The sequence below is a fragment of the Rattus norvegicus genome, chromosome 6, assembly GCF_036323735.1.
Source record: "Rattus norvegicus strain BN/NHsdMcwi chromosome 6, GRCr8, whole genome shotgun sequence".
Classification (NCBI taxonomy): domain Eukaryota; kingdom Metazoa; phylum Chordata; class Mammalia; order Rodentia; family Muridae; genus Rattus; species Rattus norvegicus.
Window position 1 is genome coordinate 27,703,931 of NC_086024.1, and position 20,638 is coordinate 27,724,568.

The 20,638-nt window shown below is 47.3% G+C and overlaps 1 protein-coding gene across 5 annotated transcripts in view; it reads left to right on the top strand.

Annotated features, from left to right (window-relative positions):
* Galnt14 (polypeptide N-acetylgalactosaminyltransferase 14) overlaps positions 1 to 20,103 on the top strand; it is a 216,156-nt gene extending 196,053 nt beyond the window's left edge. For 4 of the 5 annotated variants that reach the window (XM_063261862.1, XM_063261861.1, XM_039112163.2 and 1 more), the window contains 6 exons: positions 1,641 to 1,767; positions 4,133 to 4,225; positions 8,485 to 8,568; positions 9,032 to 9,176; positions 17,936 to 18,055; positions 19,510 to 20,103. In XM_063261862.1, coding sequence (XP_063117932.1) covers positions 1,641 to 1,767; positions 4,133 to 4,225; positions 8,485 to 8,568; positions 9,032 to 9,176; positions 17,936 to 18,055; positions 19,510 to 19,668 — 728 coding nt within the window. In that variant the 3' untranslated portion in view covers positions 19,669 to 20,103. The remainder of the gene's footprint in view (positions 1 to 1,640; positions 1,768 to 4,132; positions 4,226 to 8,484; positions 8,569 to 9,031; positions 9,177 to 17,935; positions 18,056 to 19,509) is intronic. The other variant, NM_001012109.1, reaches the window with a different exon arrangement.
* Positions 20,104 to 20,638: the final 535 nt, after the last annotated feature.

A 20,638-nucleotide genomic window follows, 5' to 3' on the forward strand; every position in this document is an offset into this window, starting at 1 on the left:
TTGCCTTAGGAGGAGGCAGAAGGGGGCAAGAAAGGGGCAGAGGACATATGAGAGTGGTGGGGTGGGGGTGGGGCAGGATCCCAGCTTATGTGTCTACTCTGAGGGTTGTATGATGGAGATATAACAGGAGGCCAAAGGGAGGCAGTAGAGAGACCAGTTAGGGAAAGCTGAAAGGTAGGACCCAGGCTGCTGGACATATCCAGGCTTGTGATGGGAAGGCCCTGAGGCATCTTCATTTTTTGTCCCTGGACTAAGACTGGATCACAGGAACAGCCACTCTGGGATTTTTTTCCTCTTATGGAGTGTGTCCTCACACTTAAGGATTCAATGCAAAAGCATGGGCCAGACAGGAAGTCCCACAAATTAGAAATTATCTTTTCCTGCCTTTCTACCACTGATGTGCCCAGTGGAGTGTAGGGTGAAAGAGGATGTTTGGGTAGATACAGTAAGGGGGTGCATGGTGTATAGAGAATTTTAAAGCAGTCATACCACTGGCTTAAGATGCTTTACAGTATCACCATACACGCTCCAAAAAAGGGCAATGATAGAATATTCCCCTGCCCTCTCCTACCACCATTACCATCTCCCTGATCCCTAAACTGAGGTAAAAACCTGACCTGGAGCCTACTCTTGGTAAGTCCAAAAGAGAAACTGACTAGAAACAGGCTTCTCTAACTCCTTCCACCCTAATTCCACCCACCCACCACCACTCAGTAGCAAAACAGGAAGAGGTAAGTATATGTGTGAAACTCCCCCCTGGGGAGCATCCCCAGTAGCTCAGACTGCTGCTCAGGCCCTGTCTTCCTATCCTAGGCCTCAGTTGGTTCATGTTTATCTAGTGGGATAATGGCAGGTTTGGGGTGGTCCAGGTGCCTTTGTCTGCATCCTTGATATGGTATTTTCTACTTTGCCCTGAGTGTCCACTCCTGACAGATGTCTGGTCCCTATCTTAGAATATTATTCTGTGTTCTCAGAATTCTTCATGTTCTCCCCGCATCCCGCTCCCCTTCCCCCCCTCTCTCCTCTCCATCTTCCCCTCCCCTTTTCTCCCCTCCCCCTCCCTCTACCTTCCCCTTCCCCTCTCTCCCCCTCCTCCTTTCTGCTGTGTGTGTGTGTGTGTCTGTCTGTCTGTCTGTCTGTCTGTCTCTCTGTTTCTCTCTGTTTGTTTGATTGGGAGGATGCATTATTTGCGTGCCACAGTGTTCCTGTGGATGTCAGAGGACAACTTGCGAGAGTTCACTCATTCCTTCCGCCATGTTTGTTCAGTAGACTTAACTCAGGTCTTCAAGCTTAGGAGCAAGTGCCTTTGCTGGCTGAGCCACCTTGCCAGCCTTGCCCTCTATCTTTGTTCTGTTTGAGGTCATAAAGTGTGACTGTAACTGATTTTCTACACGTATGTATCAAGTTCCAAAGCAAGCCTTTTATGATCACCCAAAACATCCCCATAGCTCCATGCTATTGAGCAGTCCCAGATCACTCTTCATAGTGTTGGGACTCAAATTACATGTACTCCCCAACAAAGAAATACACAGCCTAATTGGAGAATTTGTTCTTAAAAGCCTACGAAACCCTAGACACAGTATCTCAGAGCCAGGATAGAAGGATTAGAAAGTAATAAAAGAAACGTGGATGTCTTACAGAAATCTCTTTCCGAGTGTGGATGTGCGGAGGTGGCCTGGAGATCATCCCCTGCAGTCGGGTGGGGCATGTCTTCAGGAAAAAGCATCCATATGTCTTCCCTGATGGCAACGCCAACACATACATAAAGTAAGTGCATGCCCTGATCCAATGTGTGCAGATGACAGCAAGGAAATGGTGGCCAAAAGTTTGCAACAGACCATAGTACTCTGCAAGATAGTCTGAGTGCCCTAGATGATGCATGAGTTACATGCCTGCAACCTGGACTCTGCCTGGGCAACTGGCATTAGAGCCAAGACTTCCTTAGACTATCCCTGAGACTTGAGGAGCCCTACCAAGCCCACCCACACCCACCTCACCCCTAGAGCCTCAGTAATGAAAGTAACTGGTCAGGTCCATCCTGCAGGGCTTTGCCTCTAGGTATTTGCAAAGGGGGGTGGTGGTGGTTAGAAACAGCTGGGTAACTCAGAGAAAGATCCCTGGGAAGAAGCAAGAGATGGGAAGCCTGGGGAGTCCAGCCTTGTGCCTGCTCCAGGGCCTCCTGATAAACTAGAAGAATCCAGATGGGATATACCAGATAATCCAACCCCAGGTCCTCTCATCTCATTCAGCACCTCTCTGCTACAGATATAGAAGTAAGCAACCCAAGGGTACCCCTTGCCTGTCTCTTCGTCTCCCTCTCCTTCATACATCTTCTTCCCAACACTTCTCTTCTTTTAGTTTTCTCTTGTCAAAATATTCATGCATGCCTATTTATCTTAGGATATTTTAAAATAGTGTGTGTGTGTGTGTGTGTGTGTGTGTGTGTGTGTGTGTGTGTGTGTGTGTGTGTTGGGTCATGCTTGTGAATACAGTTGCCCATAGAGGCCTAGGAGAGCATTGAACCCCTTGGAGATGAAGTTACAGACAGCTGTAGGCCACCTAATGTGACTGCTAAGAACCAATCAAATTCGAGTCCTTTGCAGGAGCGGTACCCACTTAACTGCTGAGCCATCTCTCTAGCCCCTGAGTGTCTTCATATTTTTCTTGACTTATGTTTCTTACTTTGATCCTCTCCTCTCTTGGCAACCAGTTGCTTCTCTCATCTGTCCAATTCTCCTTTTCTTTCTTCCTGATGTTTGATCCATTTGTGTTAGGGAGGGGAACTTTATATCCTTTGATATCTATCCTCTCTCTCTCTCTCTCTCTCTCTCTCTCTCTCTCTCTCTCTCTCTCTCTCTAATGGTGTTCTTTCTTGTTTTACCACACATATATCTATATGCATATTATATCCTGACATAACTGCCTCAAAGGAAGCATGGGTTTGAACTGTGGTCAAATTCAACATTTTACAAAGCAGGGCACATAAGGAGAGGATGGGTAGTGGTTGAGGGGAGCCCACAGGCTAGAGAGCATCAGGGAATCTCAGGTTTTTTATATAAAAGTAGGTCAAGAATGTATGGCATAGCACTGTAGGATGGCTGTGCGAGTAGAGACCTCCGAGTGGGAGCTAGCAGGATCCTGAAACTTCAGATGTTTGCCCTTTTTGAGATTGGGCTTTGGCCAGTGAATATCCTTGCAGGGTGATGGTAGCCCATTCTGCTTAGAGAAATGAGGCACATTGTTTGCAAAAGAGCTTCTAGCTTGCAGATAGTGAAGTCACTTACAACTGCTTCCAGTACCCCCAAATCCCACTTGCCTGTGATTACCTGTCCTTTCAGATCCCAGCTCAGCAGGGGTTGCCATGTTCTCCTATCAAATATCTGTGCTCTAAAGTAGACTTAAGAACCTAGAAGAGCAAGCTAGTTACATCCTCAAGTTCACTTTCACCCAGGTACTCCAGCTACCCGGGTCACCAGCCCTCACTGTTTCTGATTTCTCTTCTTTTGACACTGGGGATCTTCCTGAGAGCCCTTGACTACAGAATATTCACAACGATCCCTCTTCTGCCCTTCTCTCTTCTACTGTTATCTTTAGGGTCAAAATCAAGCCGAAGTTCGATGAAAAGATATGGCTTGATTGCGAATTTGTTACACATAACCATTGCTTGGTCCATGTATGCACTGACCTTACTCTTTAGGTGCCAAGACCTCAGCATGTCCACTGTGGGAAAGTAGAGGAAGGCCTACCAACCAAGCAGACCAGAGGTTAGCTGGTCCTCACAAGTTCCAATATGTACTCAGAGGGCCAGGCAACAAGATACCCCATTTCTCCTGGCTTTTTACTGCTTCTTTGAGAGTCACCAAAGTTCAGCTTCTGGTCTGATTTTTCTTCTTTGTACCTTTCGTGGAAAGGTTGTTGATACTTCTAAAGTTCTGTCTCTTGGGGTGCCTTTGGAGACAGGGGACAGTGGCTGGTGCTCTGGTGTTCTGGAAACAGTAATATGAGCATCTTGTTCTGGTGGCTGCTGCCTGAATGCTGTTGCCAACTTTGCCTTTGTGTGTGGATTTTCAACTGGGAATGCCCGAAGGTGATTCCCAGACAAGCCCCCTCTTGAGCCTTCTTATCTCCCCAGGAACACCAAGCGGACAGCTGAAGTATGGATGGATGAATACAAGCAATACTACTATGCAGCCCGGCCTTTTGCCCTGGAGAGACCCTTTGGAAAGTAAGTGTGCAGTGGTGGAGGAGGACGGAGAAGTAAAAAGGGCCTCTGTTCACAGGCCATTGCCTTAGCAGTCTCCAGAGCCTCTAAGCTCCTCCAGGCCTAGAGCTATGGCTGTTCTGATTTCAGATCCCTTTACACTCTTACCCTGTTCTGCATGTGTAGGGGTTTTGCCAGCCTCCTGGATGACCACTTTAATAGAGGGAGCTGACCCTAGCCTTTCATGGTAGATAGATAGTACCAGCTCTTTGCAGAAAGTTAGCATGGCGGATGGGACCTTCCAGGTTGGAGTTCTTTCCTCTACTTCTTAGTTTCCCCAAGCTTAAGCCCCACCCCTGCCTGGGAGGAGGAGTGCTGTTAGGATGTCCTTTCCAGCAGTAGTCAAAGTTCATGGAAGAAGACTGTGGGAGGTGAGGAGAAATGTTTATTAAGTGCTAGGTATCGTTTATGGGGTGTCTCTTTAATCTTGCCTAAGCTGTGAGAGATGCAGTTACCGAGCCCTGCCTGTCAGGTAAGGGGCCTAAGACTTAGGCAGAGGAAGGCACAGCTTACACCTGTGAGGAAGATGAAGGTTCATAACACACTGATTCCAAACCCATACGACCTTGCATTTTCCAGCCCTGAGCTGGCTGAAGTAAGGAAACCTTGCAGTTTTCCTTAGCTAGCATTTGTGTTTCTTGGTGTGTGTTGGGGGGTGGGGGGGGGCACAACCATGATGTTTTATCCCACTAGTTTCACCCATTCAGCACATAAGGCCACTGAGCTGATGGGCTTTTGAAGGCTAAACCTCTCCGGTTGAATCCATTCCTGCACTAGAGTATTATTAAATCAGCGCCAGCCAAAGTGACTGGCACCTCCAACATCACAGTTCCTGCACACGCTCCAGTTTTCTCACCCCACCTCTCCTGAGGCATTGGATCTTGTCTACATCAGAACTTTGGGTCCAGTGGCCATGTCTTATCAGCCTCATCTTTCAACTACTGCCCGATCCACCTTAGATTCTTTCTCTCTTACTTGAAGACAGATCTCAGAAAGTTTGGTCCTCTGATCTTTAGCTCTGTTGTCTACCTAGTAACACCTTCCTACACACACACACACACACACACACACACACACACACACGTGCGCGTGTGCCTGTGAATGCACAAGGCTTGTTTAAATCTTTCTCCCCTGTGCACAGACTACTTGACAGTCTCATGACATTTCAGATACTCCCACCAATAATACTTCACTGCTATGTTGGCAGTGAGGTCACAAGGTACCTCCTAGTCCTGCACTCTTTCCTAACCAGCTCAAACCCACCATGTCTATTAAACCTTCTTCACTACCTTCCCACCCCTTAGCCCACCACCTCCTTTCCCTTGCATGGATGGTACCTACTCTATGGATGAAATAGAAAATATTGATCTCTCAAGACAAGTCAACCCATTAGCCTGGCCACAACCATACTCTCCTTCTCCATCGCTTTTTGTCTTTGTGGACAGGTGCACTTCCTGTATCAGTAAACCAGGCCTCCTCCGGATGCACCATTCATGCCTGCCTTCATTCATAAATCAACATTTATCACATTCCCACAGTATGCATTCATCTCCTCCTGCCTGCTGGTGCAGGGCCTCTCAAACTTTAATGAGCACACAGATCTCCCAGGGAGCGTGTTAAAACATGGAATCCGATTCCTTTGGTCTGTGTTTCTAATAAGCTCCCACGTGACACAGTGCTGCTGGCGGAGGATCCTAATCTGAAGAACAAGTTTCTGAGGAGTGGTTCCTCAACTAACCTGACAGTGGAATTACCTGCAGATCCTCAAAGCCCCTACTACCGAACTCATCCTCCTGAGGACTGGTTTTGCTTGGCTTTCAAATAACTTGTGTCCACAGCATTGCAGATGGAGTGACCCGCCTGTGTCCTGACACCTCCATTCTCCCCAACCTTGGTTCTCCTCTCCTGTATCTTGCCTTTCCTACTTCACACCTACTCCTTGACTTAAAAGGGAGGGGGTAAAAGAAAATAAACTATAAAACCTTCCTTTAAGGTGGCATTGCTCACCACCTTGTATGCCTGCATGATCCAGCATCATGGAGGAGTGGTCTACTTTTGCTGCCTCCCGCAGGCCCTGCAGCTGTTCCCACAAAGCTTAGACCAGACTCCTTCACTCTCTATTCTCCCCTTGTGCTGCCCTTCAGCACTATCTTCTCCAACCTGCTTCCTTCTGCCGCCTCTCTGGCCCCTAGGCATCCAGTCTTTTCTGTTGTCCCTAAGTCCTACCTTTTTCATCTTAACTCCCTGTTGCTCCCACTCCTGACAGGCTTGTCTCTCTCTGAGGCTATGCCGTAAGTCTTCTTTTTACTAGGTATTCTCCCCGGTAAGGATGCCACATCTATTTATAGCTCTGTTTCTAATGGGAATCTTTCCCCTGGGCTACAGTTTCTTACACCCAAGTATCAAATGGCCACTTCTACCTGGATGTCTCCCAGACACCTCCTGTGTAACAAGTCCTAAGCTAAACCCATCAAGTTTGTTTCTGAATCTGTCTCTCAACCCATATTCCCCATGTAACCCCCATGAACAGTCTTTCTTACACCATATGAGCCAAGCCACAAGTCTGGGTACCGCCCTACTTCCTCATCCTTGCTTGAAGTGATAATCATGTCCTGCTGCTGCTGCCTCACTCAAAAACTGAGAACCCAGGCGAACCCAGGCTCTCTCTGAACAGAGTGTCAAGTATGGTGAAAGCATGGCCTCTTTGTCCCACCGGAGCTGAGAGGCCTAGTAAGGAAGCATGCTTTGTACTCTGGAAGAAGATAGAAGGCCAAATGTGTAGCTCAGTGGTAGAGCAGTTGGCTAGTTAGTGTTCAGGAAGCCCTGAATTGAGGGCCTGCGCAAGAAGAAGGGAAATGCAGATTTGGAGGAAGAGGGCAAGGAGGAAAGGGAATTGAGTGAAGTCATGGAGAGAGAAAAGGGAGAAAGGGAGGCTGGACAGGAGGCAAGGCTATTTTTATTGGCTGCCTAGAGAAGACAAAGTTTGACTACTACTTACGTAGAGTGAAGATGAAAAGAAGTAGAGGATTGACCAAGCCCATTCCTACCCAGTCACTAAAAGATCTCCTTCCTGCTGTTGTCCCCACTTGCACTCCAGCTGGCCCATTCTGGAAGCAATAGTAAGATTTTCTCAAAGCATCCCTTTGCTACACCCTACAGAAGGCCCACCAAGTCTATCCCAGTACCCATGAGATAGAGTCAGCATCCTCCAGCAGTGCCTCATGTGGATCTTTGTGGATTCCCTTTCTCCATTCACACGCACTCCTAATTTAAGGCTACATAGCCAGTGTTGCTCCTGCAGGACACTTTTTGACTTGTTCACAGCACTGATCTCTGCTTTCCAATCTTCTTCACCTATAACGGGACCCCTGCCTTACCCACCCTTTGGCTTCTCTGGATGGCCACTCTTCCTTTCACATATCAGCACCAATAGCCATTGCTCTCTTGAGTTCTATAGGCCCATCAAGCAACAGTGTACCTCCAAGGGGTCATGATGACCTTCAGGGCCACATGGGATATGGTACTTGAATCACTGTCTTGTACTACTGTTCAGAAGCTTTAGTACCCCTGCCCTGAATATGATGCCTGTCAAATAGCAGTGTTCAGTGGGTATCTCATGATCAGATGTATGATGAAACATCAGCAGGATGCTTTGAGGCTAGGGAGGTGTGGTAGTCCAAACACAGAGAGACTGAGTAAGAGTGGACCAGGGAGGTGTGGTAGTCCAAACACAGAGAGACTGAGTGAGAGTAGACTGGGGAGGTGTGGTAGTCCAAACACAGAGAGACTGAGTGAGAGTAGACTGGGGAGGTGTGGTAGTCCAAACACAGAGAGACTGAGTGAGAGTAGACTGGGGAGGTGTGGTAGTCCAAACACAGAGACTGAGTAAGAGTGGACCAGAGTTCCAGCAGTGAGTTATTAACAACATACTGTCATTCTCAAAGCTTGACCTTTAATGAAAATGAAAACCACCCCCAATTCCATTTTCAAATAAAAGCACAAGCCCTCACTGTTGTTACTATATCATCAAGAGATAAAGCTAAGGTGTTTTCATAGGTCTTCCTGGAACTAGAAAAATCTCTGCTCGGTTCTTTTACTCAGCATCCCCTAGAGATGTGTGGGTATGAAGCATGTCACTGGTGGGGGAAGCCACTGATGTAGATTCCTGCCTCTGACAACTGTGTTTTGTCTCTGTGTCCTACCCTCCAACCTCATCATCCCAGCATTGAGAACAGGCTGAACCTGAGGAAGAATCTGCACTGTCAGACCTTCAAGTGGTACCTGGAAAATGTCTACCCAGAACTCAGGTACACCTACCTGCTGGAACCAAACCTAGCAACAAGAGGTCTGGTCTTAGCTGGCCTGGTCTGGAAGAGACATGACCTATGGCCAACTGGAGGAGATTTAAGTCTGTGGAGGCCTGAGCAAACCAGTCCTGCTTACCTTTAAAACCAGGAGAATTATGTTATGCCTAGTAGAATGGGAGACTGGGGTCAACTGTTAGAAGTGGTACCCTGGGTTGTGCTAAGAACATAGGGTTGGTGACATAGCCCCCATCCGAGAGATCCATCTGCCATGGGGCTACTGAGAGTCCCTTGTTACGTTATACTAGCAGCATCCTTCCATCCTCTGACCAGTGCCAACTTTTGTGACAGCTCCAGGGAAGATGGCTCTCTGCCCTCTCAGAACTCACCCCTAACCTATCCAGCAGTTAGCAGCACTAATGTCAAAAGCAGTGTGTTCTCATCTGTCTGCATGGCTTTCTCACAGGGTCCCCCCAGACTCCTCCATCCAGAAGGGCAATATCCGACAGCGGCAGAAGTGCCTTGAGTCTCAAAAGCAGAAAAACCAAGAGACTCCACACCTCAGGCTAAGCCCCTGTGCCAAGGTCAAAGGAGATAGAGCAAAGTCTCAGGTAAAGTAACTGCCTGGGGTCATAGCACTGCCTGCCACAGAGAGCAGAGATGTCTAGATTAGCCATGGTCCCTGCTTCAGCATGACACTGGGAACCCAGAATGGTGCTGAAGGACCCATCTTACCTGGCTTTTTCCCACTTAGTTACCAAATACCTGGAATTCCTCTGAAAAATGGCTTCCAGGTGGCATCTGCCCGTAGGAAATGGTCCAATCATTAACAGGAGCTCAAAGACTAGCAGCTGTCTCTTACAGTAAACATGGGCCAGGTCAGGCAAGGAAGATCACACAAACCAACTCTGCAAATATGACATGCAAAGAGGAAAAGAAGCCTGCTCCTAGACGTCGAGACAAGACACCCGAACCGTGTCTTGCAGCTGACTTCCAGGCATTCGGAGCAGACTTGGTAAAACCACTTCCATCCACTGCTCTTTTTCTGGGCACCTCTACATCTGTGGATTATTTGGAGGTGCTCTCCAAGGAAGTTTCCTTGTGCTTTGCTTGGTTTGTCAACAGGAGTATATCCTGTCCAAGCCCTGTGTTTTGCCAATATTCTCCTTTCTGAGGCTGGCCTGCTGTTTTCAAGGTCACTGACAAAATCACCACCTGTCTTAACCTCCATAGCATTTGGCTGAGCACAGCCACCATGTGATGACTCCTCTCTCAGCCTTGTGATCCCACAGGATCTCTGCTTCCTTGTCTTCCTGTCTGAGTTCTTGCCTAGTGCCTCTCCCCCACCCTTCTTTTCTCTATAAACTCTTTTTTTGGAGATATTACTCACATTCCCAGCCTTGACCATCTCCTGTTTATTGATTCACAAATTCTGTGTCTTCATGCATCATTTATCTACTCAGCAGACTCTTTGTTAACTGTGAAGGTGCACAGATGCAAGGCTGGGCTGCAGGAGGGAATGCGCAAGCAGCCTCTGTGATCTAATCTCTCTCCCTGAGTGTTTCTCACTGATACTGCAGAAACACAGGGATGTGGCACACAAGTCTTGTGTGAGCATTGGAAAGTTGTACCAGAGGACTTGAAAATGGGCTGTGTTTTGAGACAGAAGTAGAAACAGACAGGATCAGGAAAGGGGAGAGAAGGTGACCCAGGAAATACAGCATATATGGAGACCAACAAGTATAAGAATAGGCTGTAGGGAAACTGAGGTCACAAGGTAGAACAAGAGAGCACCATAAATGTCGAGCTTGGGAAGAAGCAGGAGCTGAATTCTGATCTCTGTCCTCCTGAGGAAGTTGAGTTTTGTCCTCACTGGTAAGACATCTGTACGGTCCCAGTAGATGGCTCTAGGAACAAAAGGTCCACAGGTAAGAACTCCCCCTGAACTGTTACTCAAACACTGAGTGAGGCAAACTCTCTGGGGTTTAACTCCACAAATGGCCTTGAGCACTCAGGCTGCCTTGCATTGCACAAGTTCTCTGCATAGGTCACTGTTTGCCCTGGTGCCACGGGTATAATTTCACTAGTGTCTCAGTTCATCTTTCTCCTGTAGCCCGTCGTGTCTGCAATCAACAATGTTCTCTCTAGAAAAACTCTTGTTATGTCTTACACTTACTTATTCTTGGTAGATCTACATTCCCCAAACCCAGATCTGTTGACTTTTGGAGCCAGATCCTACTTTTAAAATGTCCCTGGTGAGAATGCTTGCATTAGATTAGATCCACAGCCCCTAAGTGTTCCTCCTGTCCTCTCTCCATCCAATGAGCCTCATCCTCACTTTGGGTGTGGTCTCCAAACCAACACCCCAGCCTCAGCACAGCAGCCTTCAATGCCTCTCCATTGTTCACCACAAATATCCACACTCTCAAACCTAGCTCTGGCTTGAAAAGACTTTGCTGGAAGCACTCCATGCTCCAAACAGGACAGAGGAGGCGGGGTGGGAGTTAGATTAGACTAGAAAAGAAAGGAAATGGAGGTGTCAGCTTTACTTTAGATGTGGCTGCACAGCTGGCAGTGACACGGTTTGCTCAAGTGGTACTTTGTAAAGCATTGTGAGTAGGTGACACATCTTTCTGTGAGTCTGTGTGTGGGTGTTGCTCATGGGAATTCCAACAGTCAGAATGTTGTCTGGGCCCTTCCTTGGGACAGGATTCGTTTGGTCTATTCCCAGCAGAGCGGAGCTTTTCTAGAACATGCCAACTTTGGTTGCATAAGAAGGTGGGAGGGAGAGCCACTAACTGTCTGGGTCTCAGAGAGGGTCCTTTAATATCTGGTCCTAGGAGAAGTAGCAGGATGGAGGAGAATGGCCCACCCTATTTCAGCTGACTTTCCTATAGTAGAAGGAAGGCAAGCAATGACAGACACTTGGGGTCATAGGGGAAAGGCCAGTAGGTACACAGGGCTCTCTCCTTGGGGCAGTGGTGGCTACAACTCGACTGTGCTTTGAGATAATAGCTGATCTTTGTGGCTCTCAGATGCTAGATCATCTAGACCTAACCTAACCATCTAACCTCAGCAAACTGGACAGTAGCATCTTGGGTGCCACGTTACCTGCTGAGGAGACAAGGTAGACTCATTCAGAGTTAGACACATCCCATTCTCCAAGGGTACATAGCCTAGCAACAGGACGGGGATAAATTTTTAGGTACTCAGGAGGAAATCTACATTTCAGTTAATATGATTATGTTACTTGAAATGAACACAAGTGGGTAGGCATGTTATATGTCCTGATAGGACTGACTCATGATTTCTTCTCTTCTTACTGGGGTCCTTTTCCTCATTCCTCACAATTCTCCATTGTTATTGTCCTTCATCTCAACCCTTTCTGTACACATTAGACACTGGTGGGATCCTTTCCTATCTATGTCTTTGCTACCTGCCCTGACTCTTGTTCTGTCCTGAAGGTGTATGTCTGCCCTTGGACCCATTCAGCCTTTCTTCCTGCACCCACCTCTTTGGTCACTGAGATCATAGCAAGGAAGTGATATAGGAACCAAATAAGATAGGTATTGTTCTTTCCCCTACCTACTCCACAGTTGATGCCACCAAAACTCCCAGAGATTATCTAGTGGCATATACTCATGGTGACCCCACACCAACTCTATTCACAGTTCTCCAGAGCTTGTTCAAGCCACATCATTGATCCAGAATTTTGTTAACTGTTTGGTCCTAGGAGAAGACACCTGTCTGTGACATTGCCTCTTAAAGGGTATAAATATTAAAACATTGACTAGCTCCATCTTGGCAGAAGAAAGCTGGCGAGCGGGCCTCTTCATTACAGTCACTTTCCAGTGACAAATCCAAAAACAAAATTCATGCCCCTGTAAGAGGGTCTGGAGTCAGTAGAAAACAGTGTCCTCCATAACATTTATGGGAGGTTGGGCAAGATGAGAGTTGGGGTCTCTGCTCTACAAATGTCACACAAGATTCCAGGGATACATGGCTATATTTGGGCCAGGCTTCAGTTTCTCCCCATTTCTGGCTCTGACCTCCATGGTGAACTCTAATCTTTCATATTCACTTCCCTCTGAAAGCCTACATATGTCTACCAGAGACACAGCCTACCCTCAGAGGACAGACCCAGGCATCTCATCAACATAGATCCTGAGATCAGGTTGGAGCCATTGAATGGGTGTTTTAGAGCCCTGAGTCACAGAGAGTGGTAGAAGGAGGTCAAGGTTCTGTATTTAGGTGGCATTCAGTCACCAGATAGATAAAACCCAGGCGATGGGATGTCCCCCCAACCCCCAACCTGACCTACAACAACACTCCTTTGGTTTTGTTGGTTTTGTTTTGTTGGCAGGGCTGGAGAAAAAGCCCAGAGCTTTATGGATGCTAAGTGACCACTCTCCATCCATGCCGCATGCTCAGCATGGAGGCCCTCTAATCCTGTAGCTGATAATTGTTCTTCTTCCACACCAGCCCATCCACCTCCCACACCCTGCCTCGGCTTCCTTCTTGCTGCCTTGTCGTCCTTTGGAGCAAAATGCTGGATTCGAATGTCTCAGAAACGCTGGCAAACTGATGCCGTGGGGTAATGCAAGAGGCATACATCATGCATTTGAAAACCATTGAAGCCCAAGAAGTCTCTAGGCTAATACATTTCCTCTTAACTTCACTGAATTCCCTGGAAAAATCTCTGTGAAAGGTAGAAAGAAGACAGATGCTCCACTATCCTTTCTATTCCGAATTAAAGCGAGGGAAACGTAAGACAGTTTGAAGTGCATTCCATCCCTGCCCAGCCAGTGCCGAGGCTCTCAATTTTGTGGAGCAGGAGGCAGCAGCTGGGAGCCCCATGGGTGGATGTGATTGAAAATGCTCCTCAGATCGACAGGCACAGGGACACCTCCAGGGTAGAGAGCTCAAGTCTGCAGTGGAACAAGCTGCCAGGCAATCACCTCCTACCCCTTCTTCCTCAGTGTTCCTCATCACAGCCTAGGAATGGTCCCTCAAAAGCATCGTGTCAACCTGTGTCTGGGATAATTTCCAAAGGAAAATCTAAAGGGACATTTCTCTTTATTTTCTTGCCTTGCTCTGAGTCACTGGTGTCACCATCAGAGACAGTAAGAAAGCCTTTGATAAATGGAAGGCGGTATTCTGAATGTGTGTGGATTAACCATGTATGGTGGCCCTCTTATTAGAGCAGTGGTTCTCAACCTGAGGGTCACAACCCCTTTGGGGGGGATCAAAAGACCCTTTCACAGGGGTCGCCTAAGACCATCCTGCAAATCAGACGTTTACATTACAATTCATGACAGTAGAAAATTATAGTTATGAAGTAGCAATGAAAATAATTTTATGGTTAGGGGTCATGAGGGGGTCACAGCAATAGGACGATTGAGGACCAGTGTACTAGAGTGATTCTTTTCATATCACATTTGAGGTTACAGAATTCACCAAGAATTTGCAAAACTATTAAGCCAGTGGGCAGGGATCCCAGCTATTGTAGTTACCCCAGAGCCCAACCATGTGACACAACAAAACAAGGAGGATGTGGCATGTCAACCCTACATATGAGACAGTTTAGAAATGTAAGAGAAGACAGGGTGGAAATAAAAGGGATGACCTCAAACACTAATCTAGTGAGGGTTCCAAAGAATATGCTAGGTCACCCTGTTGCCTCTGGGCTGGGAATGTCTCCCGGGTAGAGCTGAGGTCTGTGCCTATGAACCAAGAGAGATAGAGAGCCCAGCACGGCCCACCAGCCATTTGAGTTTTTGTAACAACCAATGCTGACCCCTATGGCTGATCCTCTAGAGACCTTTGTATCAATTAGAGGTTTTGTTGGACCTGGCTCATTTATTCCAGGCATTTGTCATCAGGGGCATATTCATAGGCTAAAGGGTTTTCCTGTGGGTCCTACAAGGTTAGAGGACACCTGGTGTCACCAATGTCCTCTGCTTAGGTCCCATCTCATCAGAAGGGAGCTCATGAGCAGAGTGAGCCTAGCAGCTGCTCCTGACATTGTTCAGAGTAACCATCAAGTCTTTGAGCCTCGCTTCCATGAAAGCATACCTAAGCATGAAGTAGCTCAAACCGGTCAGGCACTGAAAAGGCTCTAACATCAATGAAACTAGCCATGCCACTTTACTGTAACCTCATTTGTTGAATATCTGCATCACAGAAGACATTTAGAAACACAGAACTCACCATTACCAGTGAGTACCATTAGCTCCTGCTTACTAACAAGTCACCCCAGTTTCCTTCAAGTGTTTACTTGCCCCGCCCTCTCTCGGCATCCCTTCACATGAGGATATGCCACTCTTGAAGTAAGTACACCAAGCCAGGGCCAGTCAGCTCTGAACTGAGTACTTGTTTACTCTTTACAACAGCCCGTCAGGGAAAAGCCACTCACACCAGCCTCCAGAACAGTCTCTGGGTTATCTTCTCTTAGGTTATCTTCCCAGAGGGTGGAAAGGGACATCCATCTTTTGAGAGTGCTGCCTGTCCCCTGGATACTTGCTGCTCCACTCTACCTGCCCCTGTGGTGAGGTGACAAGGAGTCAAGACTCTGGGAGCAGGTGAGAAACACTGCAGCAAGCTCATCTGAATGAGCTCCATTAATACCCTCCACCCGCACCTCATTGGTCCCAAGAAAGCATCTCTTCTAAACAGCAGTTCCCAATTGGCTGGCATTGTCTGCATCAACAATCCTTGGTGTCTCGGGCAGTCTTCAATTAAGTCCTCTGGCAGGGGATGCCTTTGCAGCTGCACAGCCATGACTGCTGTCTGTATGAAAGGCTCTAAATGGAGCCATTAATAGAGGGTCTTACAAACCTTAATGGAAGACAGATCTGACTGAGGACCCCTACTGCCACCTTTTCATTCATTCCTTTGTTTCCTGGAGCTGGGAACTATACTCAGGGCCTTGCTTGCTAGGCAGTCACTCTACCGCTTAGCTAAACCTCCAGCCCTTCCCTCAATTATTGTCTTCTTGGGGGTCATTTCTGACTCAAGAGTCACTTAGTAAATCCGTTCATCACCAGTTCTTCTGAGAAATGTGAGGGACAGGAATGGGATATGGGTGACCTGGCTTTAGGCGCCCCCACCTTCCTGATCCTTGTTTCCCATTTCTCTTCTTTCTTCTTACCTATGTGGTCAGAGATTAGCCCTCCTCTCTGGGAGATTAAGTATCAGGAAAGCTCCAGAAAGTGTACTTGTATACTGTGTGTGTATATGTGTGTGTGTGTGTGTGTGTGTGTGTGTGTGTGTGTGTGTGTGTGTGTGTGAGAGAGAGAGAGAGAGAGAGAGAGAGAGAGAGAGAGCAGCAAGTATCACTTAACCACAGAGCTATCTCTCTAGCCTCCTGGTATAAGGGCTTTTATGGTGGCTGCCTGTTCACATGTCCCTCTTGCAGAGCCTTAGAGTGGCTTTCTCAGACTCTGGCCCAAGTGTAGCTTTGTGTAACCTTCTCCAGAGGCATTTCTGAATGTGGAGTCTCATATGTCAAGAGACCCTGTTCCTGCCACTTGCCTAGAAGTGCCTCAGGGTGCTAAAAACAGAAGACTGACAAGATGTGTTTTTAGAAACTGTTATGTGTTGTAAGTTGCTGTGTTTAATCCCTTAATGCTTTTAGCACAAACAATATAACACCACATATTGAGGTGATCATCTGATAATGACAGGATTTATTTTTGAAATGTTAATTTGTGCCTCCCTGTGGGCTACAGAGCAGTAACTCATTTTGCTCTCATCACTGACTTAAGCCTTATTTTCAAGGGAGTGTAAAAGTCTAATAGATTTCAGGCCAGTGGTCCTGTGAGCCTACAAATAGCTCCCTGCAGGCCTGCCCTTGGGCCCAGACCTTGCATCTTTCTCTTTCCCACAAGGAGAAATATTCTTGGCTCCAAATACAGATTACCATTCTAGATCACCTGACCAACGCCCCAGACCACTCTCAAGACCCTTGTGGACTTCATTCATGCCTGACTTTGGCCTCTCAAATAGATTGTACCACTACTGCAAACATCTAGAGTCAAAGGGGGACCATTTAAGGAATGCCTGTACTCAAAGGTACAGGCTAGATAGAAGTGGGAAGGAAAGGAAGCAGACAGCTTAGAAACCAACACTACATGCATCCTGAGGTCTGGCGTGCCATTCATGAGGCATGGTACTGTATTCATACCCTTGTCTTAACTTCCATAGTGAGTGATGGCCCACCAGGAGGATGTCAGGACCTGAAGAAGACAAACCAGAGAGGACAGTGTCAACTCTAATATGTTATGGGGGTTGAACTGAGAGTATGAGTGCAGGGGGACACTTCAGGGACACTGGGCCCCATATCTGGAAGTTGTCTGTTCTCCATCTGCACAGGTCAAGGAGCTTAGGAATGTCCTGGTCCGAAATGGAAGGCCATGGTGCACAGGGACTCAGTGGAGAAAAGCTACAGCCCTTGGCGGAGTCCCCTCTGAAACCCCCCTCGGAGACTCTAATCATGAATCATCTTCACTGCATGATGAAGGAAAAGGGCAGTTATCACCTCTTCCACAAACTGAGAGAAAAGCTCTTTGTCATCTTGGCAGCAATTACGCCCTTGCTTGCTGTCTCCCAACTTAAGAACTAGAGAGTGCTAGGGCTTGTTAACCTGACAATCTAGAATGTAGGTGTCTTAAAATGACCTCGCAGAATGCCCATTTCCTATGGTCAGAATTCGGATTGTTAATCCAGTTTCTCTATTCCCCACCCCGAAGTAGTTGAGGGGCCACATCCTTGGCTATCTTCTCTTAAATAATGTTATTTTTCATAACTTTCTTCTTTCCCTTCTAACTCATCTTCCAACTCCTCCCTTGGGTGCTTCCTTTCTCTTTACCCTTCTCTCTACCTCTTGCCATAGCTTTCATGCTCTCCAAGCACTGGTTTGGAATCCTTTCAAAGAAAAGGAGGCATTCTAAAGACAGCTGGGTCTGAGGGTAGCCTGTCAGGTAGCTGTTTAAAGTGTTAAATGTCAGGAACTGACTCCTATAGGCAGCCATTTTCCTCAAGGAGAAGTTGGAGACCATATAGCTCAGCTAGGGTATTATTCCCACTGTGGCCCAGAGTCAGAATTGGTCTGCAACTTCCAGCAAGCCCCTGCATGCCCATGGGCCAGGACCCAACATGAATGTGGGGACCAAGACTTCATAACATTGCACATACACTCTTAGCCTTTGTCCTTTGAGTAGTATTCTACAAGGTGATCTTATCGATGATCATTACTTTCAGGAACCCATGGAACCTCTTACCCAGCTGTGAGGGTATCATACATAGGCATGGTGGTACAACAAAGATAGAGTTTCCCCCACTTCTAAGTAAATCTTCCTGCTCTCCTCAGGTGTGGGCCTTCACATACACCCAACAGATCATCCAGGAAGAGCTGTGCCTGTCTGTGGTCACCCTGTTTCCTGGTGCCCCAGTAGTTCTTGTTCTATGCAAGAATGGGGATGAAAGACAGGTGAGTGCTGGGCAGGCCCAGGGGGAGGAGTAGGATTGGAAGTGGCCAACCTCCATAGTGTTACAGGGGTGGGGAGGGGCATAAGTCTTCTCTAAGCAGGAGAAGATAGGAGGTATTGAAAGATGAAGAGTTAATAAGCAAGAAACCCTTCCAGTCAGCATCAGAGATAGGAGTCCCTCAACAGTGTCAGTAGTAATGACTATGTTGGTCCCAGTGATCAGTGAATACATGAGAGCCCACAGACTTTAGCTAATCTTACCAGGCCTGCTCACCTAGTGTGTTGCATCACTGCTACCTGTCAGTTGTGTCCCAATGCACACTGTTCCTCTAGCAGCACATACTAGGGATGTACTCAGTTTCCTGCCCAGATAGGAGAGACCGAGGTTCAAGTCCCAAGTATGAGTATGGTACATGGTGGGTCACTCTATCTTCCAGAGACTTCCCCCTCCCACTTCCCAAAGGAGGGCTGACATAACCCATGAGAACTGTGCGAAACGAGTGTTTGAGATGGTCTCTATGAAGTATAGAGCTTGGTGTTTATGCAGTATTTGTGCCATCCCTCTATCCTTACCACACATGAGACTGTTAAGGGACACTACCCAAGACCCATCTCTCTGTGGGCTCTTGACATACAGACACATTTTGAAGAAGTCCCCTTCTATCCTCTTCACTACTACCTCTTTCTCAAACTTCTCTTAAGGGAAGACAAAAACTATGGAGGATATTTTTTTGTCTTCTCCTATGTCAAACTCAGTTCATACTTTCTATCCTGTTGCTTAAAAAGCTATTGCCTCCTGATGAGTTTTCCTGTGAAACATTGATTTAGCTTTTAGTTTTTATTTGATACTTTTTAAAGACTTGGACTGGAGAGATGGCTCAGTGGGTAAAGGTAATTGCAACCAGGCCTGTCCACCTGAGTTTAATCCCAGGAGATACGTGCATTGGAGGAAGAAAACAAATTGTATCCTGACCTATACACACACACACACACACACACACACACACACACACACAGAGGGGGGTTGAGAGGGAGGGAGAGAAGGAGAGAGAGGGAGAGAGAGAGAGGGAGGGAGAGAGAGAGAGAGAGAGAGAGAGAGAGAGAGAGAGAGAGAGAAGCATGCACATGCACGCACACATAGACACAAATGGAGATACATGAAGTAGAAAAAGAAAACCAAGTCTGACAAGTTGTGTCCTGGCCTACGCGCGCGCGCACACACACACACACACACACACACACACACACACACACACACACAAAGCATGCAAACACCCTAATGTATGTCAGAACTATCAGTGGCATTTTTCTTCCTTCATCAGACCATGAATCATGTCTTTGGCTACCCACAGGCGGTGTCACCCATTCTGGTGATGCCTGAGTGCTTTATGTTACCCTTAGAACCCATGGCTTTATTCAGCAAAATGAGCACTTCTCTCTCCCTCTCTCTCCTCAGCAATGGACCAAGACCGGTGCTCGCATTGAGCACATAGCATCCCACCTCTGCCTGGACACGGACATGTTCGGTGACAGCACCGAGGATGGCAAGGAGGTCGTTGTCAACCCTTGTGAGTCGTCACTCATGAGCCAGCACTGGGACATTGTGAGCTCATGAGGACCCAGGGTGCATCCAGCTGCAGACCAGGAATGCTTCTTCCCTGGACCAAACCGAACTGGAACCCAGGCTGTGAACAGCCCATGACTGTACCAGATGCCCTCGACTGGAGGTAGAGCAAAGGCCCCCAGGACAGGAGCAACTGTCTCAGGGAAGATGGAGGAAAAGGTCACAAACCAGCAGGGCTCTGCGAGCGACACCCACATGTGTGTAATATTATGAAGGCCCAGTCCTGGCCAGGTTTTCTGCTTGGGACCTGGAAATGGAGATCCGATGGGAAGTGTTTGTTGTACCCTTTCATACAAAATGAGGCACCTTATGGAGGCCAGAAAGAAAAGCTGTCCTTGTCACTGTGCCAGGACTACATGGAGAGATACAGAATAGAGATGGTTTTCAGGACAAATAAAGCTAACATTGGGAGTTGTCCTTCGATAACTCATGCGGCTTCTTCAGCTAGCTCGGCACCTAACCTGAGTACCCTCTGAATGAGGGGCAGGGTGTCTTGGGGTAGAATGGATGAAGAAGACAGGAAGATGGAAACCTTGTGCCCTTATCCTGGTTACCATCTACAAGCTATATGATCTTAAAAAGATACGTCAGGGGGCTGGCAAGATGGCTCAGTGGGTAAAGGTCCTTGCCATTAAGCCCAATGACCTGAGTTTGATCTCTCAGGTTGATGTGGTGGAGGGAGCAAACTCATACAAATTGTCCTCTGACCCCCCTCCACACACACATACACACATACACACACATCAGGAGGCATGCAGGCCCACACTCATAGTACCACACATGAAACAAATAAATGTTCTACTTTTTTTTAAAAAGGTGTATTTATTTTATGTATATAAGTACACTGTAGCTGTTTTCAGACACACCAGAAGAGGGCATTAGATCCTGTTACAGATGGTTGTGAACCACCATGTGGTTGCTGGGATTTGGACCTCTGGAAGAGCAGTCAGTGCTCTTAACC